This window comes from Uloborus diversus, chromosome 9 (genome assembly GCF_026930045.1).
Source record: "Uloborus diversus isolate 005 chromosome 9, Udiv.v.3.1, whole genome shotgun sequence".
Taxonomy (NCBI): Eukaryota; Metazoa; Arthropoda; class Arachnida; order Araneae; family Uloboridae; genus Uloborus; species Uloborus diversus.
This window is the reverse complement of record NC_072739.1, coordinates 87720154-87744165: the sequence shown is the minus strand read 5'-3', so window position 1 is coordinate 87744165 and position 24012 is coordinate 87720154. Positions and strand designations below refer to the sequence as shown.

The 24012-nt window shown below is 35.0% G+C and overlaps 1 protein-coding gene across 1 annotated transcript in view; it reads left to right on the top strand.

The window, feature by feature from the left end:
* LOC129229214 (uncharacterized) overlaps positions 1 to 23892 on the top strand; it is a 52561-nt gene extending 28669 nt beyond the window's left edge. Inside the window, exons 3-6 of the mRNA XM_054863475.1 lie at positions 1816 to 1920; positions 15823 to 15897; positions 18845 to 18905; positions 20507 to 23892. Coding sequence (XP_054719450.1) covers positions 1816 to 1920; positions 15823 to 15897; positions 18845 to 18905; positions 20507 to 20556 — 291 coding nt within the window. The 3' untranslated portion in view covers positions 20557 to 23892. The remainder of the gene's footprint in view (positions 1 to 1815; positions 1921 to 15822; positions 15898 to 18844; positions 18906 to 20506) is intronic.
* The last annotated feature ends 120 nt before the right edge of the window (positions 23893 to 24012 follow it).

The following is a 24012-nucleotide window of genomic DNA, read 5'->3' as shown; positions in this document are numbered from 1 at the left end:
GAGTTGCAAGTGGCGAACCTGCACTAAAATTATAACTCCATAATCAATGGTGTACTGCTTCAAAGTTAAAGCCATTGTGACTGCTGATGAATTTGATATTTGAACAACCGTTCAGCAGGTAGGTTGAATATCGTTGAATTTATTGTTCGATCGTATCGTTGAAAGTTTCAAATTTTTCTCAAATTAAAATTTTCGTTGCAGATTTTTATAGGGTGGCTCATGGGGGGAGGGGGGCACCATCCTCTCACTTCTAAAAGTAAAGGGGCGTTGCTGTTCAGAGTCTAAAATGAATGATCGATGAACAAATGATTTTTTACTGTACGGAATAATTTATAAAAACAAAACAGTCCTATTAAATGGACTTTTCTCATTTTATTTCAGAAGAATGGAACTTTGAAAGGGGGAAGGGAGTTTACGATGGCCATCCGTCCCGATTTTGGAGGCCATATTCCACCTTTTTTGAGGTCATTTAATCAGTACTGTTAAAATCCAATAATATAGACCAATTTTAAGAAAAGAAAAAAATCAGCTTCAGGGGCACCGCCCCCTTACCTCCACACTTCTTTTGACCCCCCACTTTTTTGGTGCACTAGCAAGGCCGACGAGAGACTATGTCAGCCTAGTCGACTAGTCGATAGTGTGTCTCTGTTAAGTTGAACTACAAATTTGACAACGTAGGCCTCTCTTTTGGGTAATAGACAAGGGTATACTATCGCAGAGTTAACTTTGGGAACTTTCGTAGTAATTTTTCAAACAATATTTCAGCTAAAATCCACGACAATAACACGTTTCTTTTTCAATGAAATCCTAAAACCAGGTAAACAATGTCAAGGTCATAGCTCAACTAACCAGAGCTGCACCATACAACCTTTAAATAAGTATGGAATAGTGTTGCAAATGTTGTAGGCGTTATTTATATGTTTTCTGTGTTCAATTTGTTGCAATCTTGAAAATTTTTTTATTAATTTCAAGAATTTTCATGCAAAATTACTGTAATGCTTTTTGAATTTTTTTTTTACCATGTTTTTTTCTTTTCTTTCCCTATTTGTCAGTAGTTTAACATAGGAGTCTCTGAACTAGTGAGAAATTAACGAGACATAACATCCAAGTTGGCATAACTTTTAGCAAATAATTTTTGTCGAATTGTTTGATGTTTAGATTTTACTTTAATCGAGTTAGATGCAGAATTAAAGAAGAAGAAGAAAAAAAAAAAAAAAAAAAAAAAATATATATATATATATATATATATATATATATATATATATATATATATATATATATATATATATATATATATATATATATATATATATATATATATATATGTGTGTGTGTGTGTGTGTGTGTGTGTGTGTGTGAGTGTGTGTGTGTGTGTGTGTGTGTGTGTCTAATTTGAATTCTGACACTTTGAATTCGAATTATGTTTTCCGCAATCACGAGTTGCGACAAGACCCTACTCATTGGAGGCTGTTGTTTCTAGAAACTACTCATGTCCTCTCAAGCCTGCCCCTCCTCCTGGACGGTTACGTGTGTGTATGTGTGTAAGGACTTGTTTGCGTGTAGACGTGTGTGTATGTAGGAATGTGTGTATGCAGGATATGGACGCCACCGCCTAGTAGGAGGGGATTCCGGTGGACATTGCTGCTAGTGGAGGCTAGGACCAAAGGAGCAGTTCCGTCCTCCGGTGGACGGCGGTGCTGCAGAGGCCCCTGGTCCATTCTGAAAAAGGAACCGGACATCAAGGACGCTCAAATGAAATTAATAAGCAATCGTGATTGCTCAATAAAAAATTTACATTTTAAACTTCTTTCTTAGGAGACGAATAGGAGAATGGAAATGCTACCAGAATCTTCAATTGCAGCAGAAGCTTTAGCACAGCCAGAAGTAAACATGCGCTTGCACATTGGTGAAGATTTACGGGTAAGTTCTCGAAATTCAAAATTAAATTTCAGATTGAAGACGCGTATAGAAAAAGGGAACTTATTCTGAAGATAATTTTTGTCTTCCTCTCACGATATCCTTTGATAGCCTTTATTTTTAAAAAATAGTTTTATGTCGGAAAAGGAAAATTAATTAAATGATTTAGAATTACTGTATTAGAATACTAACTAAGAATTACTGTAATTAGCAAACACTTATTAAAAAAAAAAAAAATCCTGAAATTTTACGGTTATTTTTGTCTTTAAGTCCTATTTTACTGTAAAATTTAACAATAGAAAACTAGTATGTTGCGGCCATCACAAAACTTTCTTCTATATTTTTCTTTTTTTTCTGATCCCTCCCCATGCTTGACAATATGCAATATTCCCAACAAAAACAAAATTACACATGCAAAAACTAGACGACCATCCCAATGTCTGAATTATTGCAAAAGCAAAGCAAAGAGCGAAAATTGAAAGTTATTTTAAAAGCCTTGCTTGAATTAATTGTAAATATTTTACTTGTTAACAAACATAAGATGGCAACAGTTAAGAATTTTAAATCATTGAGATAATATTTCCGATCATTTCCATACAACTAAAATCACGAGAAATACGCAGACGACAATCTATTACGATTTATCTTCCTTATTGTTGCATTAATAAAGCTATTTTTATTCGCAAAAAAAAAAAAAAAAAAAAAAAAAAAAAAAAAATCAACACCTCTTGGAGCGATTGGCGTCAAAATTGAACACCAAAGCCTGTTTACATATGGATTCACATATATTCCAAATTTCAACCAGAACGTAGTATTACTTCTTGAGGTGGGTCACTCACAATGGGAGAAACGAACGGGCGATTGCGCTACTCCCTTTCTAGCTGTTGACACCAAAATAAAATCAGCTCTTATACCCACTAAGGGCTACTTGCCGATAAATTTTTCTTTCATTCCGTTCATTATTTCTTGAGATACAGCAGTCACAATTGACGACAAAAAACGTTCTATAGCTCAAACCTCGTTTGAGTTATTGTCACCAAAATTGAATCAGCACCTGTTCCTGTAGATGGCAACATATGGACCAAATTTTGTTTGATTCCGCCAGTTACTTCCTGAGGAATAGCAAGCACGCGTAACTCAAAAAACGTCCCATTGCTCCACCCCCCTTGTAGGAATTCGCGCCAAAAGCCAATGGACACAAGTTCACATAGGGGCACATATGTGTACCAAATTTCGTTCGATTTCATGCGGTAGTTTTTGCTGTAGAGCGGCCACAAAAAACTGGTCACACACAGACGTGACACACACATACACACACACACATACACACACACAGACAGACAGACATTTTCCAAAAATAGTCGAAATGGAGTCAGCACACCTCAAAACGTTCGAATCCGTCAAAATTCGAAATTCGAAAATTTGCACGAATCCAATACTTTCTTCTATATATTAGATATAGAAGAAAGTAAAAAGAAACCGTTGTGGTCAGTTGCGCTGAATAAAAGGAACAAGGTACAAGCAGCGGGGTTCGAATTAACTTTCACATTGTTCGCAGAACGATGCGCTACCTCATATACTGAATGGAACTTGGGGAGAACCGGAAAGGCTGATTGTATGCTTCACTGCGTAACTCATGACGCTGCAATCTTTTACTTTTCTTGTCACAATTTACTGTAAAAGTTTCTCTGTACAGTAAAAGCTCCATTTTACAGTAGTATTTATTATTAAAATTTTCTCGAGTTTTAAGAGTGTATTCGATGACCGGAAGTACCCGGATACTTATCTGAAGATGTGGTTCTTAAGCTCACTTTGCTATGTGACTTGATACGGATAGACTTCGAAGCGGAGATACAGTCCATGCCAGTTAGAAGCTTCGTAGCTAAAGTAGCCCAGCCTTACTCAACTTAAGAAGTATGTGTGCGTGTGATCTATGCCAGGGGTGCCCACCTAAGGGGGGGGGGTCATGGTGCAGAATGCGCCATTGGAATTTTTAGGACGGTTGTTTTGAGGGTATTTTTTATTCTTTTTGGGGGGGGGTCTTGCTTTTTGGGAGGGTCTTCTCGATATTTAGGGGGGGGGGGGGTTGCGCCCTTGCTCTTAAGGGGATGGGTACCCCTGTCTATGCTGATATAATTGAAAGCGTTTGACCATTAGATCATAGATGTCTCATAATCAGGCGGTTACACAATCAGATTTCCGACGAACGAATTGTTGCCCCCCCCCCCTGCTGCCATCTCGTTCCCTTGATGATAAAGAAAATCAACTCGTGGCCTTTCAAATATATTTTTAATACGATGGTTATTCCAGAAGTAGAGTCCACTTTTTTTTTCTAAAACAATTATTATCTTTACATTTCTTACATCTTTCTCTATTTTTCAACGATATTTCAACACTTATTTAAGCATTTATTACATTGATCAACAAGCTTTTGAATGCCTGTCATAGAATTTGGTCACCAGTGAGGATAACCTGTCTTTAACATCATCTTTCACTTCATCATCTGTGGCGAAGCACTTGTCGCCAAGAAACTCTTTTAGGTAATGGAACAAGTGGAAATCGTTCGGTGCCAAGTCCGGACCGTACGTTGGGTGGTGCATCTGTTCCCTTTCAAAACACTTGATCAGAGTTTGAGTTTCTTTCACAGTGTCAGGTCTGGCGTTGCCATGTAACAGCAACATTGCAGATGCCAAAAGCCTTATCTGCCGATGAATTTCTGCCGCTGCATTTTCTTGCTGACAAAAAACGAATCACTAACTACTTCCCAATCGGAGGGCCGGTCAATTGTCTTTACTTGCACATCACGAACTGACACTAAAAGCACACAGCAACAGTAACAACGCTAAGTTGTCCGGTCTCATGCGTGTATGCGTGTTTTAATATTCGCACGAAATTCAAATAGTTACGGTAAATCGGACTCCTACTACATGTCAACACGTGTAAATTCCATTATAAATGATTCAGTCTTAAAACAAAAACGTTTAAGCAATGAGCTACGAGCAAAATAAAGGAGTAAACGTAAGAAATTGGTAAACACACACCAGAAAAATAAAAGAATGGGTAATGAATTAAATCGAAAGACTCTGGTTCTGCTGGTTGCAAAACTTTTCCAGCAGAAGGTGTAGTTGTTGGCACCAAGGCTCATGTATTTTTTTAATGATCGTTGCAAGCATGACGTTCTGTTTGGTTGCTGCGTGCGAACGTAGGACTATCTCCTTACATTGTGACTTTCAATGAATGTGCTTGGCGGATATCCGGTGCACGATTCCTCGTTTGACTTCATTGTGCCAGCTGGCGTCTCTTGGGCAGTGTTTTCCGAGGTTCGGCTTGTTTTAAATTCAGATTTATGTGTTAGTCGGTGGAGTTTGTGCAAAAACATTTCACTTCCGGATACCAGTATGAAATTTTGTACAGCACTTATGTTCATATAAGAGAGCAAAAAAAACGCCGGGAGGCAATTGATTGGAGATCAAGACCCCCTGTGGTGACGTCATCAAAATGGCCGCCATGTATCGGTTAGTACGTTGGTTTAACTGCTTAGAACTACATAAAGGTCATAATTTTGTAAAATTCAAATACATTATCTGAAAGCCGTTTAAAAAAGCTCTTTAACAGTGCTTAGTTTTATTTTCTACTAGCGGTACCCGCACGGCTTTGCTCGTAGTAGAAAAATTAAAAGGTCATTTGATTCGCCTGTATATTTACAAACAATGGATGATGAATTTTTCCCCAATTTGCTATGTTAATTTGCTCAGCCATTTTATGGTTCCTTCCTTCCTCAGTTGCAAGACAGCCCTGAGTGGGCCCTGGTCTTTCCAACAATTTTTTTGTGTTACGGTTCCACGTTATGATAATTTGGTAATTTACTCGTCCACGTTATGATAATTTGCTAGGTAAAATGTTCTTTAAATTGAAATAGAAAAAGAATAAAATCGAATTTTTGAAAAATCGCTTCGAGGTGCACACCCCCCTGCTACAAACTAATTATGTGCCAAATTTCGTGAAAATAGGCCGAACGGTTTAGGCGCTATTCGCGTCACAGAGAGACATCCGGACAGACATCCCGACAGATATCCAGACAAACTTTGAGCTTTATTATTAGTAAAAAAGATAAATAGTTTAATAATTATTACAATATCAACGTGAAAATTGATAGGAAAACAATAACTTCCTTGTATTCGCCGATATTAAAGTAAAATTTTTACTGTTATACCTGCATTATACATGAACCTTTCCAGTTTCATTTGTACTTCATGTTTTAACACCTTTTGTCAATATTTTACCTGTATACTGAATGAAAGGAAGGTTAAAATGCAGAAATAATCAAAGTCACCGCTCCAAATGAATCGAGGACGTAACTATTAATGCTAGCGTATAATAAAACAATTTTGTTCAACATGCTTACATTTTAAACATCGCATAGCATCGCATCGGCTTCTTCGTGGGATATAGGAGACATGGTTTCAAAATTGTTCTTAACTGAAGCAATTACATTCTTTGCAGGTGCATACAACCTGCTTCCCATCTGGTAGATCCATCTTCACGAGATTTTCTGCCAAAAATTCGAAAAGCTCATCTTTATTTTTATCTTCCGCAAGAAATTTAGTAAATGACTTTGGTATAAAAGCATTGGATTTAATACTTATTCTTGGTCCATATCCTCTCGATTGTCTCGTGTCGCTTTTCAAACTTCCTTTTAAATACCGGTCAAAAACTAAATCTACCCTATGAACGCTTTTCAGTCTCATTAATCTGTACGGCTTCACAATCTGATCGCAGTATTGTTGAACAATTGGAGTAGACTGAGGAAAAGGCATGTGAATCAGTGCAGCCCCATCAATGAACACTTTGGTTCCGGAATAACCGTCAAAACCAGTACAGTAGATAGGACGATACAAGAAACTACGTCGGACTTTTTTCTTGGTGTCCTAAATTTGCCACGGTTGGATATAGAAGGTGGACACGAGCTGTTTTCATGGGAAAGAATTCTTTTGCATCCATTTGAGTTGCTTGGCCGGCAACATATAGCTTAGCAAAAAGAGTGCTGCCCTCCTCAAATCAACAATGTTTTACTTGTCTTTGGACTTAACAGATTTTTTTTTTTTTGCTGCTCATTAAGAGGAGATTGTTTCTTTTAATAACATCATGTATGGACAGTTTTCTTAACACTAAGCGATCTTCTACAAATGTATTGAATTGGCTTGCGCTGACATCACAGAAATGGCACTTTCTTCCGAGAGAATATTTTTGTTGCTGTTTAATGCAGTTAAATCGTCATCTTCGAAAAGATTCCCGAGTTCTTCAATTGTTTCAACTAAGCTGGAAACATGAGTTTCATATCGAATACAAAAGCTTCTAGTACCTTCATGTATCTAGTATCTAGCTTTTCAGTAGTGACGTCAATTTCAGGCTCTGATTTTCTTCAAACTCCCCAATCATGCGCACAACTTCCGGTCCAGCAACGATCCACTGTATTAATGAAGCCTCATATGACTTAAACGGGATAGATTGGTTGATGATTTTTAAATTAATTTGTTGATTTGCTCATGCAAATGGTCGTGTGCCAACCTGGAAAAATTTCTCTCAGTTTTGGAGCCAGATATATCTCCCCTATGAAACTCCTGGAAAATAGCTGGATGCATTTCTGGTAACTGCTTCCAATTGAACAGAAATACTGAAGGCCATCGGGCATAATTTGTATGATCAAGAGCAAACAGCTATGCACGTATGTTCTCAAGAGTCACATTAAAACCTGAGAAATTTCCTTGACGAATAGTGCGCACCAGATTTGAAAGTATACATTCTAGCTCCATGGTGATCTTCAGTACTTAAACTGAGGTGATTCTTCTGATCTTCGCTTAACCCAGTCTGTAAATGATTGGTCCATAGCTTTTCGATTTTGATACGCTTTCTCTAACAGAACTTGGAGAGTGGTTACTGCAAAATCGTGAGCGTATCGATTTCTCTTCACATGCGAAACTTTCAGTGTTCCTTCTGCTCTTCCCGATGTTGTTACTTGAGTTTCTACTAGGAGTTCAGTTCATCCACTTCCTTCAAGCCATGTACCTATTGCACATGGAACAGCCATTTCTATGTGGATACCACCTAACATGACCAACTTTTTATTTTCGCCATACTCATTCGGCATAGCCCACTGAATAGATTTTAGCAGAGCACGTAGGTAGGACCTAGATTACAAATACTTAATTCATTAAATATTTTACTTTTTCAAAAGCACATTAAAGAAATGATTGCAAGCTATGTTAGTATTTTGAGGTTACATGGAACAAATGAAGAAGAAAAATTTATTCTAAAAAATATTGCGAGTTTTTAATACGTTTTGCTTATTGAAAATGACGTAAAGGAATGAATACAAGCTATATGATAAATTTAATGCTAGATGGAACGAACAATCGAAGTTATCTATTTCAAGCCGTAATAGAATTATATGACTCACCTTTATTTGATATTATTTGCTATAGCATTAACCAGTCAAATATTCAGTTATTGAAAATTATATCTGAATAATAAACATATCACTATGGAATTAATTATTGCTGAGAACAGCAGAACTGGGAAGAAACGAGCTAGGCGGACTGCAATACAAAGTTACAGCATTTTGTTGGCGGAAAAAAATTGAGTAGTCGTTCTGATTCTTGCCGCTAGACGGCAGTCGTTCGCACTTGCAAGAGAAGTGAATTACTATGGGACAATATATATGTATTTAATCCGGTAAGGAATTTTTAATTTAAAGTTTCACAGCGGGTTAAATGCGGCGAAACAGTTGGAACAGTTCAATGAGACTCCCCCCCCCCCTTCCCGCTCAATGTTGTTACGTTATTGCAGTGAAATTTTTAAAGCTATTTACTAGGGGGGGGGGACGAATGCATATTTTTCTAGTTTATTTTAGAGCTTTTATTTAGTGCACCTATTTTTTAAGGAAGAATGATTTCTAATGGCGTTTTGAGCAGTTAAACAAAACTTTTCACCTTTTCACGACAGCCATTTTGATGACGAAAAGTTTAATAACCCTAAAACTACTTGTCTTCGGAAGAAAAATCAGTCTCTGTTAAATAGCTCTTTTAAAGTTCTTTCAGATGATACACATTAATACTACAATATAAAGATCTGTAATGTAGTTCTAAGCAGTTAAACGTACGTACTTACCTTTCCAGGCAGCCATTTTGATGACATTAATTGTAATAACTCTTAAACTATATGCGATAGGAAAAAAATTCAATCACTATTAAACAGCTCTTTTAAAGAGCTTTTGAATGATATACTTTAATATCACAATATTAAGATCCATAATAGAGTTCTAAGTCGTTAAACGAACGTCCTTTTCTTAAAAAGGCGGCCATTTTGATGACGTCATCACAAGGGGCTCATGACATCTGATCAAATGCCTCCCGGCGGATTTTTGTTCTTAGATATGTACATAAGCATTGTGCAAAATTTCAGACTAGTATCCGGAAGTGAAATGTTTTGGGTATTTTTGTCACAAACTCCATGGACTATGTGGATTTTTCCTCTCAATGGCAGGCAACAATTAAGACAAAATAAGACCACAAACTTGGAAATAGAACAAACTTGGAACAAAACAAAGAATTGTTACAAAATAATTTGTTTATCTCATTATCGCCCTGGCCTACCAGTAACGGCCGTGCACAGTCTAGGAGACAAGTGCAGGGCAAACAGAAAGATGGCCTGAGTCCTTGTCTTTTTCCTGATTGCAGAGCATGTATTTTGGGCAATCGCGTGTACATATTTATTCTGTGAAGGTGTTTTGCGAGACAATCAAGTTCTGTCAAGAGCCTGAAAAGGGCAACTGCTTTGTACCTCTGGAATGTCTGCGATGGAGTTGAGCCACGTTTCGGATGAGTTGCCTTCTCGGAAATAATTAGTTACAGTGTTCCAGAACAAGTCTCGTCATGGAGGGAAAGATATGTCTGAGAAAAAATGGGAAAATGAACACTGGAATACTCCGAGAAACTCATTTTCCCAACATTTATGGACATTTTTAGGGATTGTCCTACTCATCAGGTAGGATAACTGCTTCGTACATTATGAAGCTGGCATGATTTGACCATGTGCGTGTTCCAACACTGACTGGCCTTGTCAAAGCTCCAAGCTCAAACGCAACGAATATTTACGAACGAACTTGGGAGCACATTATGCTACACTATTACGATTTGAAATAAATATTCTAGTTTTAGAGAGATTGGAAAGAATTTCATCCGGTATTAATGGTGCGACAAAATAATGTGGTCAGTGAGCCCGGTCAGACTCCGTTGCATTTGGAGCTGCTTAAAGACTGAATCTCTTGTGAAACGAGAGTTTGGCTTAACGTTTGTCATCTCTGGTCCTATAGACCACTTCATTTCCCATTTCTGGTCATATGCATGATGGTTATAGATAACCATGGAGCCAACAAAATTCCAGTGGGATGTTCTTCGCTATCGGTTCCAAGGCAATTTATTTTGGATCTCTTCTCTGTAGGGTGACTTTTGTGGCTTTTCCGTGAAATCAACCAAAATACGAGCATGACCCAACCGTATTTTACTTGATAGCATTCTTATCATGCAACTCGTTGGCTGTTATAGATGTGCCACGGAGAGACGGCGGAGGTTGAACTGAAAGCGGAAACAGAACACTTCATTTTGTAATAGGTAAGATCAGCGAGAACGGGCGAGCAGTAAAAACTTGACTTCTTGCACATCCTCGTTGATCCTGCCTATTACGAAATGAAATGGTTTACTTCCAGTTCGCCCGCCAACTCTCCGTGGTCAAGATTTAGACGAGTTTCAAAAATCACTTGACCTCCTCGAAAATTTTTATAAAGTTACTCCTTGCTTCCACTGGTGGGATTTGCCCAACTGTACAATCTACTTTTCTACTTTTATAAAATCTATTTAATTTTGTCAAGTGATAAAACAGGTTCAACCATTAACCACCCTTACTCGCTGAGAATTGCTGCGCAAACATATGAGGCATTGAGAAGCAAAGGGATGCAACTGGCAATATTAAAAATTTTGGTACAAATGGTTGGTGAACCTCTCCTCTTTCTTTAGGGCAAGAGAGAGTACTAGGAGCACTGGTAGGTGCATAATTTAGAAAAAAAATCAATGAAAGCCTACATAGGACCTTATCTTTAAACGCGTTTTGCCCCGAACTTAAAAATGTCCACCTACATCCCTTTGCTTCTCACTGCCTCATATGTAATGTAAAAAATTACTATATGTGTGAGAGGTCGGAAGTGGAGACGATGGGGGCAACCCACACACATTACTTTTTCTGAATTTTGATGAACTTTTCTTTCAGTTAACTTTGATCTGAATTATGCAGAACCACTTTTGGAAACATTAGTTGTAGCATAAGTGAGCTGTGTTTCGATGTGCTGAGAATTTTTAGAAAAATTTTCAAATAAAAAGTGGGTGTCCCTGAAATGAGCTACGGAGGCTACTGCAAAAGCGATTCGTGGGCCCGTCGTAATCGTGAAAATTTCAGCCTTGTGATTTTTTTTTTTTTTTTTTTTTTTGTGGATGAGCTCACCAATATTCGCGAAAATTCGCTTCATTTTCGCGAAAATTACGACTCGCGAAAATAAGTGCTTTTACAGTAATCGAGCCCTGATAGATTTCAAACTTCATTTATTCCCCATAATTAACTGGGAAGCATTTGACAATCAACTTCGCTGAATAAATTGACGTGAAAGCGGAAGAACTTTTCTGGGGAGAGGAAGAAATTATCAATGATAGGTAATCACACAGTAATTGACGACGATACAGGAGCTTTTCTAAAAGAAAACAGAGGCGATTCCAAGATGCGTGACGAAATGGCGCAAGTTCACGCAGCGTGGCAGCTTTCACTTGTTCGCAAAGGAGTAAAGGTGAAATAGAGCGCAGACTTGAAAGTGGTCTCGGACGGAAGGACAAATGGAACAGAAAATCTGATTTTAATTGACTGAAAAATAAAATAATTTTTAACTAATCTTTTTATCTATTTATTTTATTTTTTTCAAGCAGTTTGAGGCTGAGACAGTGCAAAATTTCGGTGTTTTTGTGAGGGGTTGAATGAAAAAAGAACTTCCGTGAATTACAAAACAGAACAAATGGCAGAAAAAAGAAAAACCATCCAGCATCCTTCATTCATTTGAATTTTTAAGACTTGAATTCAAATGATGTTTTTCGCAATCATGAGTTGCGATAGGACCCTAGTCATTGGGTTTCTCGTTTCTACAAATGGAATGGAAATGGCCAAGAAATTTGCACCCGTCTATTATGACCGGTGATTTTCTAGGATAGGTAATACGAGGCATAGATCAAAAATTTCAAGAAAATGGTACCGCAAACAGAGAAAAGCGCGGTTCTAGTCATTTCAAACCAAACGTTCCCAATAAGAAAAATATGCATTTTTCAACACTCAAAGTTATGACTGAAAGCTATAGATAAGAAATTCTCTTCATGACTTGAGCCGCACTTTTCTTCGTTTGTGATGTAATTTTCTTGGAATTTTTGAAAACTATAGGAATACTTAAATTGTCCTTTCTGACAAAGAAAAGTTATTTTGTCCTTTGGCGTGCATTATGAAAAGTGCTTAGTATTTTTTTAAAAAATCTGTTATTCTTTCTTATCAATCTTTAATGATGGGAGTTAGTAATCTGGAAAATTTGTATTTAGATGAAGTTTTGCTTTTTAAGTTCATCTATGTTGATGTTTTTCTTGAAAAAACGTAATTCTACACAAAAAACTTTTTTTTTCAAAATTAATATCAGCTTGAGTTAAGCACAGGAAAAAAAAATGACTAAAATCAAGTCGCAGACGATTTATAAGTATGACGACGAAAAGTTTGCTCTCTATATCGATATTAAAAACAATCGTCGTCATGGTAATCTGAAAAATCAGAGCAATATCAGCTTTGTTCAAGTGAGGATAGTAAGCAGTTCGTAATTGCTCAAAAACGGGATAAAAAATTAAAAAAAATTAATTTGAATTTTGACATCTTGAATTAAAATTATGGTTTTCGCAATCACGAGTGTGTGTATGTAGACGTGTGTATTTGGTTGTGGGGGTATGTGTGTTTGTGTGTAAGGGGGTATGTGTATGTGTGTGAAGGCATGTGTGTTTGTGTCTGTGTGCTGGCATAAGTGTGTGGGTAGTTGTGTGTATGAATGAGTGTGTGTGTGTGTATGTGTAGGTGTCTGTATGTTTGTGTGTATATGTGTTTGTGTATGTGTGTGTAGGTGTATGTGTGTGTATGTTTTTGTGTGTGTGTGTGTATGTGTAGGTGTCTGTATGTTTGTGTGTATATGTGTTTGTGTATGTGTGTGTAGATGTATGTGTGTGTATGTGTAGATGTATGTGTGTGTATGTGTTTATGTGTGTGTGCGTGCGTGTGTGTGTGTGTAGTTGTGTATGTATGCGCGTGTGTGTAGGACATGGATGCAACCCGGAGAAGGCTTTCGCTATAGGAGCAGCATCGTGAGGAGCCGGTCGACGGTGATGGTGCGGAGGGTGGCAGTGGGAAAATAAAATGATAGCACGCCAAAAACAGTCAAGTGAGAACAATAAGCAATCGTGATTGCTCAAAAATAAATTAAATTTCAAAAAAAAAAAAGGAAGGAAAGAAAGAAATTGCACATTTCACTCATCAGCTACAATAATGGCACTAAATACTAACTTTAATTGATTTGTGCGCAAATACTACAGTATAATGAAAAAGTTTATGATATTTATGATTACTGGATGGTTTTCGTCGTCTAAATTAGTTGTGCATGATTTTATAAATTTTATTCTAAATTGAGAATTTTAAAGATATTCTATTATAGTAATATTATTCATACCACCATGCACCAGTTACGTAAACTAAATTTTGTCAGTATTCTGGGATTATGGCAAGAAAAAGCATTAAATTCCTGTTTCAAATCAATAATTCTTAAAGTTTAACGCGTGGTTCTATTTTTACCGATTAACAATCTAATAGGTGATCGTCATAGCTTTAAATATCAAGACGATGGTAACGTTTTATCAAATGTTAAGAGCACGTTTTTCGGTATATCGTCGCCTCAGAGCAACACTAAGACATCTAATCCCAGGAATAACACTAAGATATTCTAATGTTGTTCTGAGGCGATCAAGTAAGTAGTATATTTAGCTATAATACCACTAGTATTCTGCATTAAAAAAAATGTTCAAAGACCTAATGTCTCTCCCACACATGACACATACAATATTTGCTTTTCCTTAATATCGGGGACAACTTTTGTGCCGCATATGCCGTGAGCTATGCAAAGCAATGCAGCAGGAACAGGTTGCTTTTCCTGCATCAACACAGCGCTAGTAAAGAAACATCTTTTACAGAATTCGTTTACAGGTAGACCCTTTTTCGATTATACGCGGTTTAAGATTTTACACCTTTCTTTTATTTTAGGCTGATGAGTTTCGGTTTTACGTGGATGCGGCAATGCAAACAGATAAAATTTTCCCCTCTTTCAAAATCCAAATTACACGTAATTCAGATTACACGTAATCAACTGCATTTTAGCGTGCTAATGACACTGTGCGGCAAAATAAAAAAAAAAAAACTCAAAATGCTTCTGATATTTCGTCAGCTGATTCTTATGTAAAATGACCCCCTGAATCCAAATATGACTTCCGTTTCCCCCTATACGTGCCAATTTTTTAAAGCCCCCCCCCCCCCAAGGTTTTTTCAACTTTCCTTAGTTTCAGAGTTGGTTTTTTTTTTTTTTTTTGGAGGTTAAAGAAGCTTTATATTAACTGCTAACATAGTTTTGGAGGGCAAGAGAGGTTCAAAGTTCAAGATCATGGACACCGCTCGCAAAAAGGGGGACTTGGGGGTATACCCCCCCCCCCCTGCCAAATATTAGAAAAATCACGAAAAACGATCTTTTTACTCTGCATTTTTTTAAAATGATGTTTGTAAAAAAAATTTCGTTGCAGAATGAGAGTATAAGATTCGCTTCTATGACTCCCATGTCCAAAAAAAAAAAAAAAAAAAAAAAATCGCGATGTGAAAAAATTTAAAAAAAAAACTATTTTGTGAATGTCACACGTTGCATTCGAGTTGAATCGCAGGTCTTCAATCAAAAAGATATTCTTTTGGTTGATTCTTATGTAAAATGACCCCTTGTTTCCAAATATGACCACCTGTCCCCCAATCACGCACCCCTTTTTTAGAACCTCTCCCTCCCTCCTCTGATTCAGAGCCATTTGTTTTAATTTGGAGGGAGAAAAGAGCATTACAATAATCGTAAATATTATTCTGATTGACTAGAGATGTGCAAAGTTCAAAACCTTGTGCATATGTAGCAAAAAAGAAAACTTGGGGCCCCCCACCCAATTAAAAAAAGGGGGGGGGGGGTGCTTTTCTACAAAAAATCGGTACTCATAGGAGGAAAACGGAGATCATATTCGGATTCAGGGGGTCAATTTGCAGAAGAATCAGCTGGAATAGCCTCAGAAGCATTTAAGAGTTTTTTTGCTGCACATTGTGTTTGCGAGGGGAGGGGGGGAGCATGTTCTCGGGCAAGAATGTGATATGCCACATGATATGAATTTTGCAGTAGGCCAATTTCCAACTAAAAATGATTATTTGTAGATTTTTTCAAAGGTATCATGCACTCTATATTCTGCAATACTAAAACCAGGTATGTTTTTCTCCAAATGACATAGTCCATTGTCATGTTAATTTCAATTTTAGTTATGAGAAACAAAAATTTTTATCGAAAAGTCACCCCTTGTAGCTTGTCACATTTCTGCCCCGAGCCCTTCAATTTAATTTCAAAAGTTGAAAAGTAAAATTTTTAAATATCAGAAACACAGTTTCATGAGCATAACGCTGATATTTTATGTTCAAATTTACTCTAATGTATTTTATATTTTCTAGAAGCATAAAGGGAAAAAGCAATTAGATTGTCTGGTTGAAAGAAGAGAACAAATGTTGGATGCCAAGCCATCGAAAGTAAGTTAAGTTCGGAAATCAGTAAATCATAAACATATATAAAACCTTGGGGGTAAAACCCTTTTGTTCCAAATAAAACATGCTAAAAAGTGTAAATAGAATTTTCATGGAAGGTTTGAAGATGTTTTTATTAAATTTAAAAGTTTAACGCCATCGCGTCTCTCTCAATAAAATCTTCAAATCGTCATACCCCTACAGATTAACAACAGGATAGCATAAAATTTGCATCACTTCCCGACCCCCTCCCCTCCCCCTGCTTAAAATTCTGGTAACTCAGAAAAAGGAAATACAGATTTTCTTCACTTAAAGTCCTTAAATGTTCATAAAAGGAAAAATTTTGATGAAAATAAAAACCTTCATATATTTCAGTAAAAAATAGCTATTTAAAAAAAAACTTTAACTCAAATTCTTAATGTATCTTATCATATAAATCTTCTCGAAGTTATGATTTTGCAAATATTATTGCATTAAGGAGAAAGGATAAATTTCAGGGGAAAAGAATTTGTACTCTATAAGAGTACAAATTCAAACCGCCGTGAAAGCTGAAAAAAGCTTGAATAAGGATGGTAACTTTTTTGTTATAGGTTTGTTAAGGCATATTTTCAATATTTTTCGCTAAACTGGTAAAAACCAAGCGCTTAGTGACTCGTCAAACGTTACCACAAACAATGTTGCTGAAGTTTAAAATTTAATGTTTAATTTTTAAATAAAGCATCCATTAAATGAGACTAATAGTTGCATTAAAATGAAAAAAATTCCAAAAAAAAAAAAAAAAAACCCCTCGGCCGTTAAATATATAAAATTTTGATGCGTCAGAAGATTATGTAACTATTTGATCTGTTTTAGCTTTGATGTATTTTCGACTCACTGACTACTTTTGAATAACTTTTTGGTGTCTTTTAGTCTTGCAACTTTAGGGAGACCTTCACAAGCCCCATGAGCTGGAGAGTAACTACATATGAATTTGGGGATAAGAACCAGAGTTTCCTTACTCTATGATAAGAACATAGTTGTGTTAATAAACATAATTAAGTGAAAAAAATGTTTCAATGTTACGTTTTTCAAAGGTTCAAGAATGTCCATGGCTACAAAACTATGTAATCAACTTTTCATTCCCTGATTTTGAAATGAAACATACCACGTTAGATTTTGAAATGGCACTTTCACAAATAGTGAATTTTGAAAAGAAGCACTTAAAAGCAGATTTTCATTTAAAATTTCATAAGTCAAAAGTAACAGAGAACTGTCTTTTGGTTCATAAAAGTTAAATAGTCGAAGCAATTTTTGAGCACCAAACGTGGAGTGGATACCCCTTACATCTTAAAGTTTTCATTTCGTAGAAATTTTACTCCTTTCATTTTTGGCAATGGACTGATTTTTTTAGAGCGCTAGTTGTAGTTAGCTAGCAAAAGATTACCACTTATGTTTAGTTTAGTGAAAATTAGTTGGAAAAAAAATATTGCTTTTACACTTTGGAAAAGCCAACTTTCTAACGGTCCCAACCCCCTCCCACGGGTGGTTCAAAAAACTTTTTTCAGCTAGGGTCCAGGACACACCCTTTTTTTTTAGACTTACTAATAGTATTGTGCTGTAAAAGTTTTAGCTTCTTACTCAAATTTGAAGAGTGTGCTCAATGACCCCTTAATTTAACATTAGCTGTAGCATAAAAAATGGCAAAAATTTAGAAATGTTCAATTTCTCTAGCTGTTTTTTTTTTTTTTGTAAATAAATATTTTACCGCAATGTACATGCATATTTAATAGTGTATATCATAGTATGTAGCATTATTTTTCAGTTTAACGTATATTTTTAACCCCCCTCCCCGTACGTATGAAGTTTGGGGGAGGGGGTTGAGCCCCCTCTTTCAGTTTAAATAGGAAGCTAAAATTCTTCCAGTACATTACTATCCACAAGTCTAAAACTATAGAGGGGTGTCCTGTTATCTAGGAGAAACTTTTTCTTTCACATGTATTTTACCCCCCCCCCCTCCCCCCTGCAATGGCTTGTCACCAACAAATAACAAGCTTAATTATGAAATGCAAGCTGCCCGTCTTTTACAACAAAAGAATGCCGATGCATTTTGATGTTTTTTGACAGAAGCTTTTTAGCTGTTTTGTATCAATATAGATGCAGTTGACTGTAAGTCCTTTTTATTTTATTTATTTATTTATTTTTTAAAGTTATACTTGCTTCAACGTGATGACAGTTCAACAGGCGTTAGCAGCAGAAATACTGTGGTGAAAGTGTTGGTTGGGGAGTGAAGCCATAATATTTTTCTTTCGAAATCGAATGAAATATAACACCTGAGTACAGAAATTCGACGTTGGGATTTGTGCCTGGGTTGCTTCAGAATTTTGCACAAAAATTATAGTCATTTGCAACTACAGTTAAATATTTCTGCGATGTCAAATTAAAAAAAAATAGCAAATAAAATATTTTTTAAAAAAATAATAATGCTTGTTGATTTGAAAAAGGTTGACAAAAAGTTTAATGAGTAAATGATGTAAGACAAGCTTTAATTTTGAAGCCCTGATCGATTTTGATTCAGTTGGAAACTGAAGAACAGATGAAAAATTCCAATACTTGACTCTTCTAAATGATTTATTTTTTACCGATAAATAATATGCTGCCTATCTTATTGAATTTTATATAATGAGAAAAGAAAAAGGTAGCAAAAAATGATTTTTAAGTTTATTTTCAAAACTGAGAAAAAGAATATTAAAAGGACTTATAAATATTCATACAGTCAACTCGCAATAATTCAGAGTTTTATCACTCCAATATTCCATAATCTCCTAGTTTTCATTGTATACCAAACTCTTAAGAAGGCTGTGCTCGCTCCTTTGGGACCTTGAGTTATTGAGAGTTGACTAGTTATCAACTGAAATGCGATTAAGAGCATTAAAATCATATAAAAAATTAAATTATGCTATAACTTTTCTTGTAGGGAAAAGATGGACTTCAAGTGAAAGGAGAACAGACAGTAATATCATGCAGCTCTAATGCAGGTAATGTTCTTCTATCTGTTATTTTTTAATCCTATTATATATTGTCACCTCAGAGCAACAGCCAGATATCTTAGTGTTATTTCCAGGATTAGACATCTTACTGTTGCTGTGAGGCGACGATATGTACTTGGAGTAACAACAATAAGTCAGATTTTGTCCAAAGTTTATTCATGACAGAAATCTGTCCACAAAGTAGTAAACATTTTGGTGTAACAGCAAACCAATGTGATGTAGCTCCATTGAATTGAGCTATATCACATTACCGTTATTGTTCTTGAGTTTTTGATGGTTAACTAAATGCAAAAAATAACCAAATTTAATTCTCTGAAATATTTGAAGAATACATTTAATATTATGCGTGCACTCTTAATGTATCATGAGACAATAATCATTTTTAAAGAGTTCCAAAATTTTTTTAACGTTTATTTTTTCCAAATGAAGAAGTTTTCTGGAACCATTTTATTGGGCCATGGCCTTAGATATTTGCTATCATTAAATCACAGAAAATTTTAAGCTTAAATAGTGTTTTTCACAAACTACTCAAACATTGAATTATTTTTGATTTCATAAGCTGAATGAATAGTTGTAAAAGAATGATTGATATGATTTCTAATTTTAAACCAGTATGGAAATTTATATATTCTTGGATTCAGGATTTTAACTGAAGAAATTATTGTACCTTTGAACATCTTTTGTTGTGAATGAATTTAATCATTCTGCAATTCATATATCACGCCCCAGCAAAGAAAGTGACACAACTCAAAGTTTTGGAAAAATGTGCTAACTATTGATTAATAATCAAAATATAATGCTCTTTCTTGCCATAAAATTGGCACAAATTTAGCTTACTTAACTGGTGCATGGTGGCGTAAAAACGATATAATCAATAATGACACCAAGGGCGCCCATATAGGGAGGCAAGGGGGGCATGAGTCCCCCCCCCCCTAGAAACTATAACTTCCTCGCTTTTAGTACTTTTTTCTTCGCAAAAATGTAAAAACATTTCTTCTCAAGCAATTAATAAATAAGTTATTAAAAATGTCAAATTTTAATGACTCTAATCTGTCCTAAAATCGGTTTCCATGGGGAAAATATCCTGCTAAACCATGGCTAAAATATCTGAGCCCCCCCCCCCCTTGCAATTTTGTATATGGATGCCCATGAATGACACATCGTTAAAGTTTCATAATTTAGAAGAAAAAATTTAAAATTTGCATTTCAAAGTATGCATTACTAATTTAGACAACCAAAACTAAACAGTAAACATCACATCTTCTTTTTTCGTGTATATTGTAATATTTGAGACTAAAATACTTAAAACTACCAGGGTAAGACCTTGATAGAAGAAAAAATTTAAAATTTGCATTTCAAAGTATGCATTACTAATTTAGACAACCAAAACTAAACAGTAAACATCACATCTTCTTTTTTCGTGTATATTGTAATATTTGAGACTAAAATACTTAAAACTACCAGGGTAAGACCTTGATTTTCTCTATTGCTGTTCTTTTGAGTTGTGTCACTTTCCTTGTCAGGATGCGATATGACAAATAACATGAATTTAAGTGTATGAAATACCTAAACAAATTTTCTTCCATTAGGTAAAAGAAAGAAGCGTACTCCATCTTGTGATTGTCGTTGTGCTTGTTGATGCAAATGTCACCATGAAGGTGTAATGCATCAGTTCTCTGCATCAATCATATTTTGAAGAAACTAATTTTAGGAATTTAATAACATTCAAAAAGCTGTATAGATTGCTTTAACAGTTTTATTATGTCACAAAAATTTCATGATGTCATATTTTGTCAAATCATTTTGAATAAAATAAATTGCTTTTGAAAACAAATTAATGATTGCATTTAAAAAGTGAAAACAAAAGAAATATAAAGCAAACAAAAAATAAATTTTATTGCTTACAGTTTATAAACATGGAACTGAAAAGTAATATGAAATATAAATAAGCTTTAAATGTACTCAAATATTTGCACAGAAAAAAAAAAATCCACTAAGTAGTTAGCTTGCAAATATTTACCTCTCAATGTAGTTGCAATGCTGTGTACAGAATTAATTCCTCAAATTTTTATATACAGAGTATCTGCAGAATTTATTTAATGCATTTATAGAAGTATGCATATAAGTTCGAGAAAAATTCATGTAGTAATTTCAATTTGTTTTTGTTTTTCAAACAATTCAATACAAATTTAATTTTCATATATCCGAATCTACAATGTAAAATAATAGCTCATATAAACTTTAAAACAAGTAATGATAACAATGCATATACGTATGGTTATATATAACTAAGAGTAAAAATACATACATATAACTAGAGAATAATAACTGTAAAAGCACTTATGAAGAGATAAATGATTTTGTGAGCAGAAAAATTCACAAGTTTGATATGAACAAAAACAAGAGATGATTATTTAATACAGTGAAATACGTTTAACACAAAAACGCTTTTCATGAAAAATCGGTTAATACGAAGTGATATAGTGGTCCGGACAGTACCCTGTGCACTTTAATACAAATTTTTTAACACGAAACTAATTTAACATAAAACTTTTTTTGGAACCTCCAGTTTTGTGTTAAATGTTTTCCAGTGTAAAGTCAAAATATTTCACGAGGTTCAAAACTACGAGATTACAACGGTCTTGAGGAAATTAAAAGCTCTTGAAAATTAAGTGCTTTTAGAACAAGTATTTAAAAATATGCAATTAAACTTTAAGCTCATTTCCAGACTTTTCTCCTCAAGGAGGTGGGGGGGGGGGGACAGTTCAGAATGCAAAACTTGCTAAGTATAGTGAAATAAAAACCAATTTTTATTGCAATCTTGTCTTTTCCCACGCCTCATGCTTTTCAGTTAAAACGCATGTACAATCTGAACAATGTTTCTCAACCTGTGAATCAGCAAAAATAGGAAAAATATTTTATGAGTTGGGTTAGGTCAAAAATAAAAATGTGTATGTGTTTTATACATTTAATAAATCTCTTACACAAATATAATGTACAGCAGTGGCGGCGAATGGGACTTATAAGTGGGGGGAGGGGAATGATAACTAAAAGCCATAAAATTTTCAGCGGCATCAAAAAATGAAAAAAAAAAAAAGTACAACATTTAGTTAAGGCTGGTTTTGAGAGGAGATAAGTGGAAATTGATGTAAATCTAACAACATAACTCACGTATTTTCTTAAGATTTTGATGAATTATGTACAAAATAACTCTTCCCGAAGAAACTTAGACATGAATTAGACTTATATTATTTACCCCAAAGAGATTTTGAGACGTTACAAATACTTGGTAATAATTTCATTAAGTAAAACTATTGATATACTAATATCTTAACAATGAATAACTAAAAGAACAAACTAAAAGTTACTGCTTCTGCTAAATAATGTTTCACAGACAGATGTACAAATTAAAACAAATAATTATGTTCGAAAATTTTGACATTTCTCATTTTTTTTGTAACTTCTACTTTCGGTTTCTAAATTGGAAAATAAAATGAATAAATCAACCATAAAAGGGGGTTAAGCCCCCCAAATCGCCGCCACTGATGCATAGTTAGTGCAACATTTGCTGTTGTTAACTTTTTAATAATTTGATACTTGTGGCCTGTCGCTTTGTTTCTGCGAGATGAAGTAGTGCATTGCGATCCAATCTATTTGTTTTCTGGCATTCTTTAGCATGACTCGTGACCCCCCTAAAATCGTAGTCTGTATCCGCCCCTGTGTACTGGTATGGACACCAGAATTTCTTTTCTGCACAAATGGTTAAGAAATTACCCGTATGGCTCCTGTAGATTATCAAATGAACTAATCAAAAAGAAAAGATAATAAATAAAATTAATGAAGGGGAAAAAATAATGTAATAAAAGTTTGAGTTTTTGACCTTTATAAATAGTTGAAACATGGTACAGTTGTCAATCACTGTATATACCCTATTTCTATCATATTATAAAAACACTTAATATTTTGCCCTTTGTGAAACAAAAAAATATTGTGTTAAACCATGAAATATTATTAATAAGGATATGTATATAGATGTGTAAAATAATGTTAATCAATTTAAAACACAGGATGAACATATACAGTCGGACTCTGATTGAGCGAACTCATCTGGAGCGAAACATTTATACGTTAAATCGAGGTTACTCGTAATATCGGGGTGTGAAAATATCCAAAAGAAGAAGCTTTACACTTTTTGTTCAGCATTCCACGAATTATTACACACTGTTTAATTTGAAATTTTAAAGTACTGAGTAATGGATTTTGATGATACTTGACTCGAAATAGTTCTCTTTCGATTTATGGAGAGAAGAAAATACTGTGTCATCTACAGCCTGCTGCATGAAGCATGAGATATGTTTTTAGTGTCCAGCCATGTAAAGCATTTGAAAAAGTAACAGCTTTAATGGGAGTTTCATTATTGCATCAGGATCGCTATTCATTGATTGCCCCCTTGCCCTTCAAAAATTGCAGATTCCAATAAAGTTTTTTTTTCTGCTTCAGACACTATGGATTCATCATTTGGAAAACAATCCAATATTTCCTAACTCAAATCAACAAAAAAGAATTTTTTCGGTTGTTCAAATAATTTTGTTAGATTGGGGTTTATTATTCATTAAACAGGGATTTTGCCTTCATTTTAGTCGGGGATAAAATAAAAATTTGCTAAATCGCGAAATTCCTTAAACAGACGTTCGTTAAATCGAGGTCCGACTGTATTCTCAAATTTGCAGAACTCTTAAAGGTTAAAAAAAAGCAACATTGTTGATCAGCAGAAAGAATAAAAAAATGGCAGTTGATAGTTTAAATTTAACACAGTAATAAGTCAACAAGTGTTGATTATGAGCCTTCCAGGAAACAGTGAAATCACTCGATTTTCCTTCTAACTGTGGCAACTAAATCTACAGTACATACAAATGAATTATCTAATCAAAAACCCTCTCATGTAAGAAACATCGGTTAAACATTTTGAACTGGCACTTTTGATTACCAGTGAACAACAGAAATACATTTTTTTTTTTCTCTTCTTTTAAGCCTTGCAAAGATGGGGTTGTCTTTTACCTTATACCCTGTATATTCAAGCTCTAACAGCATTCAA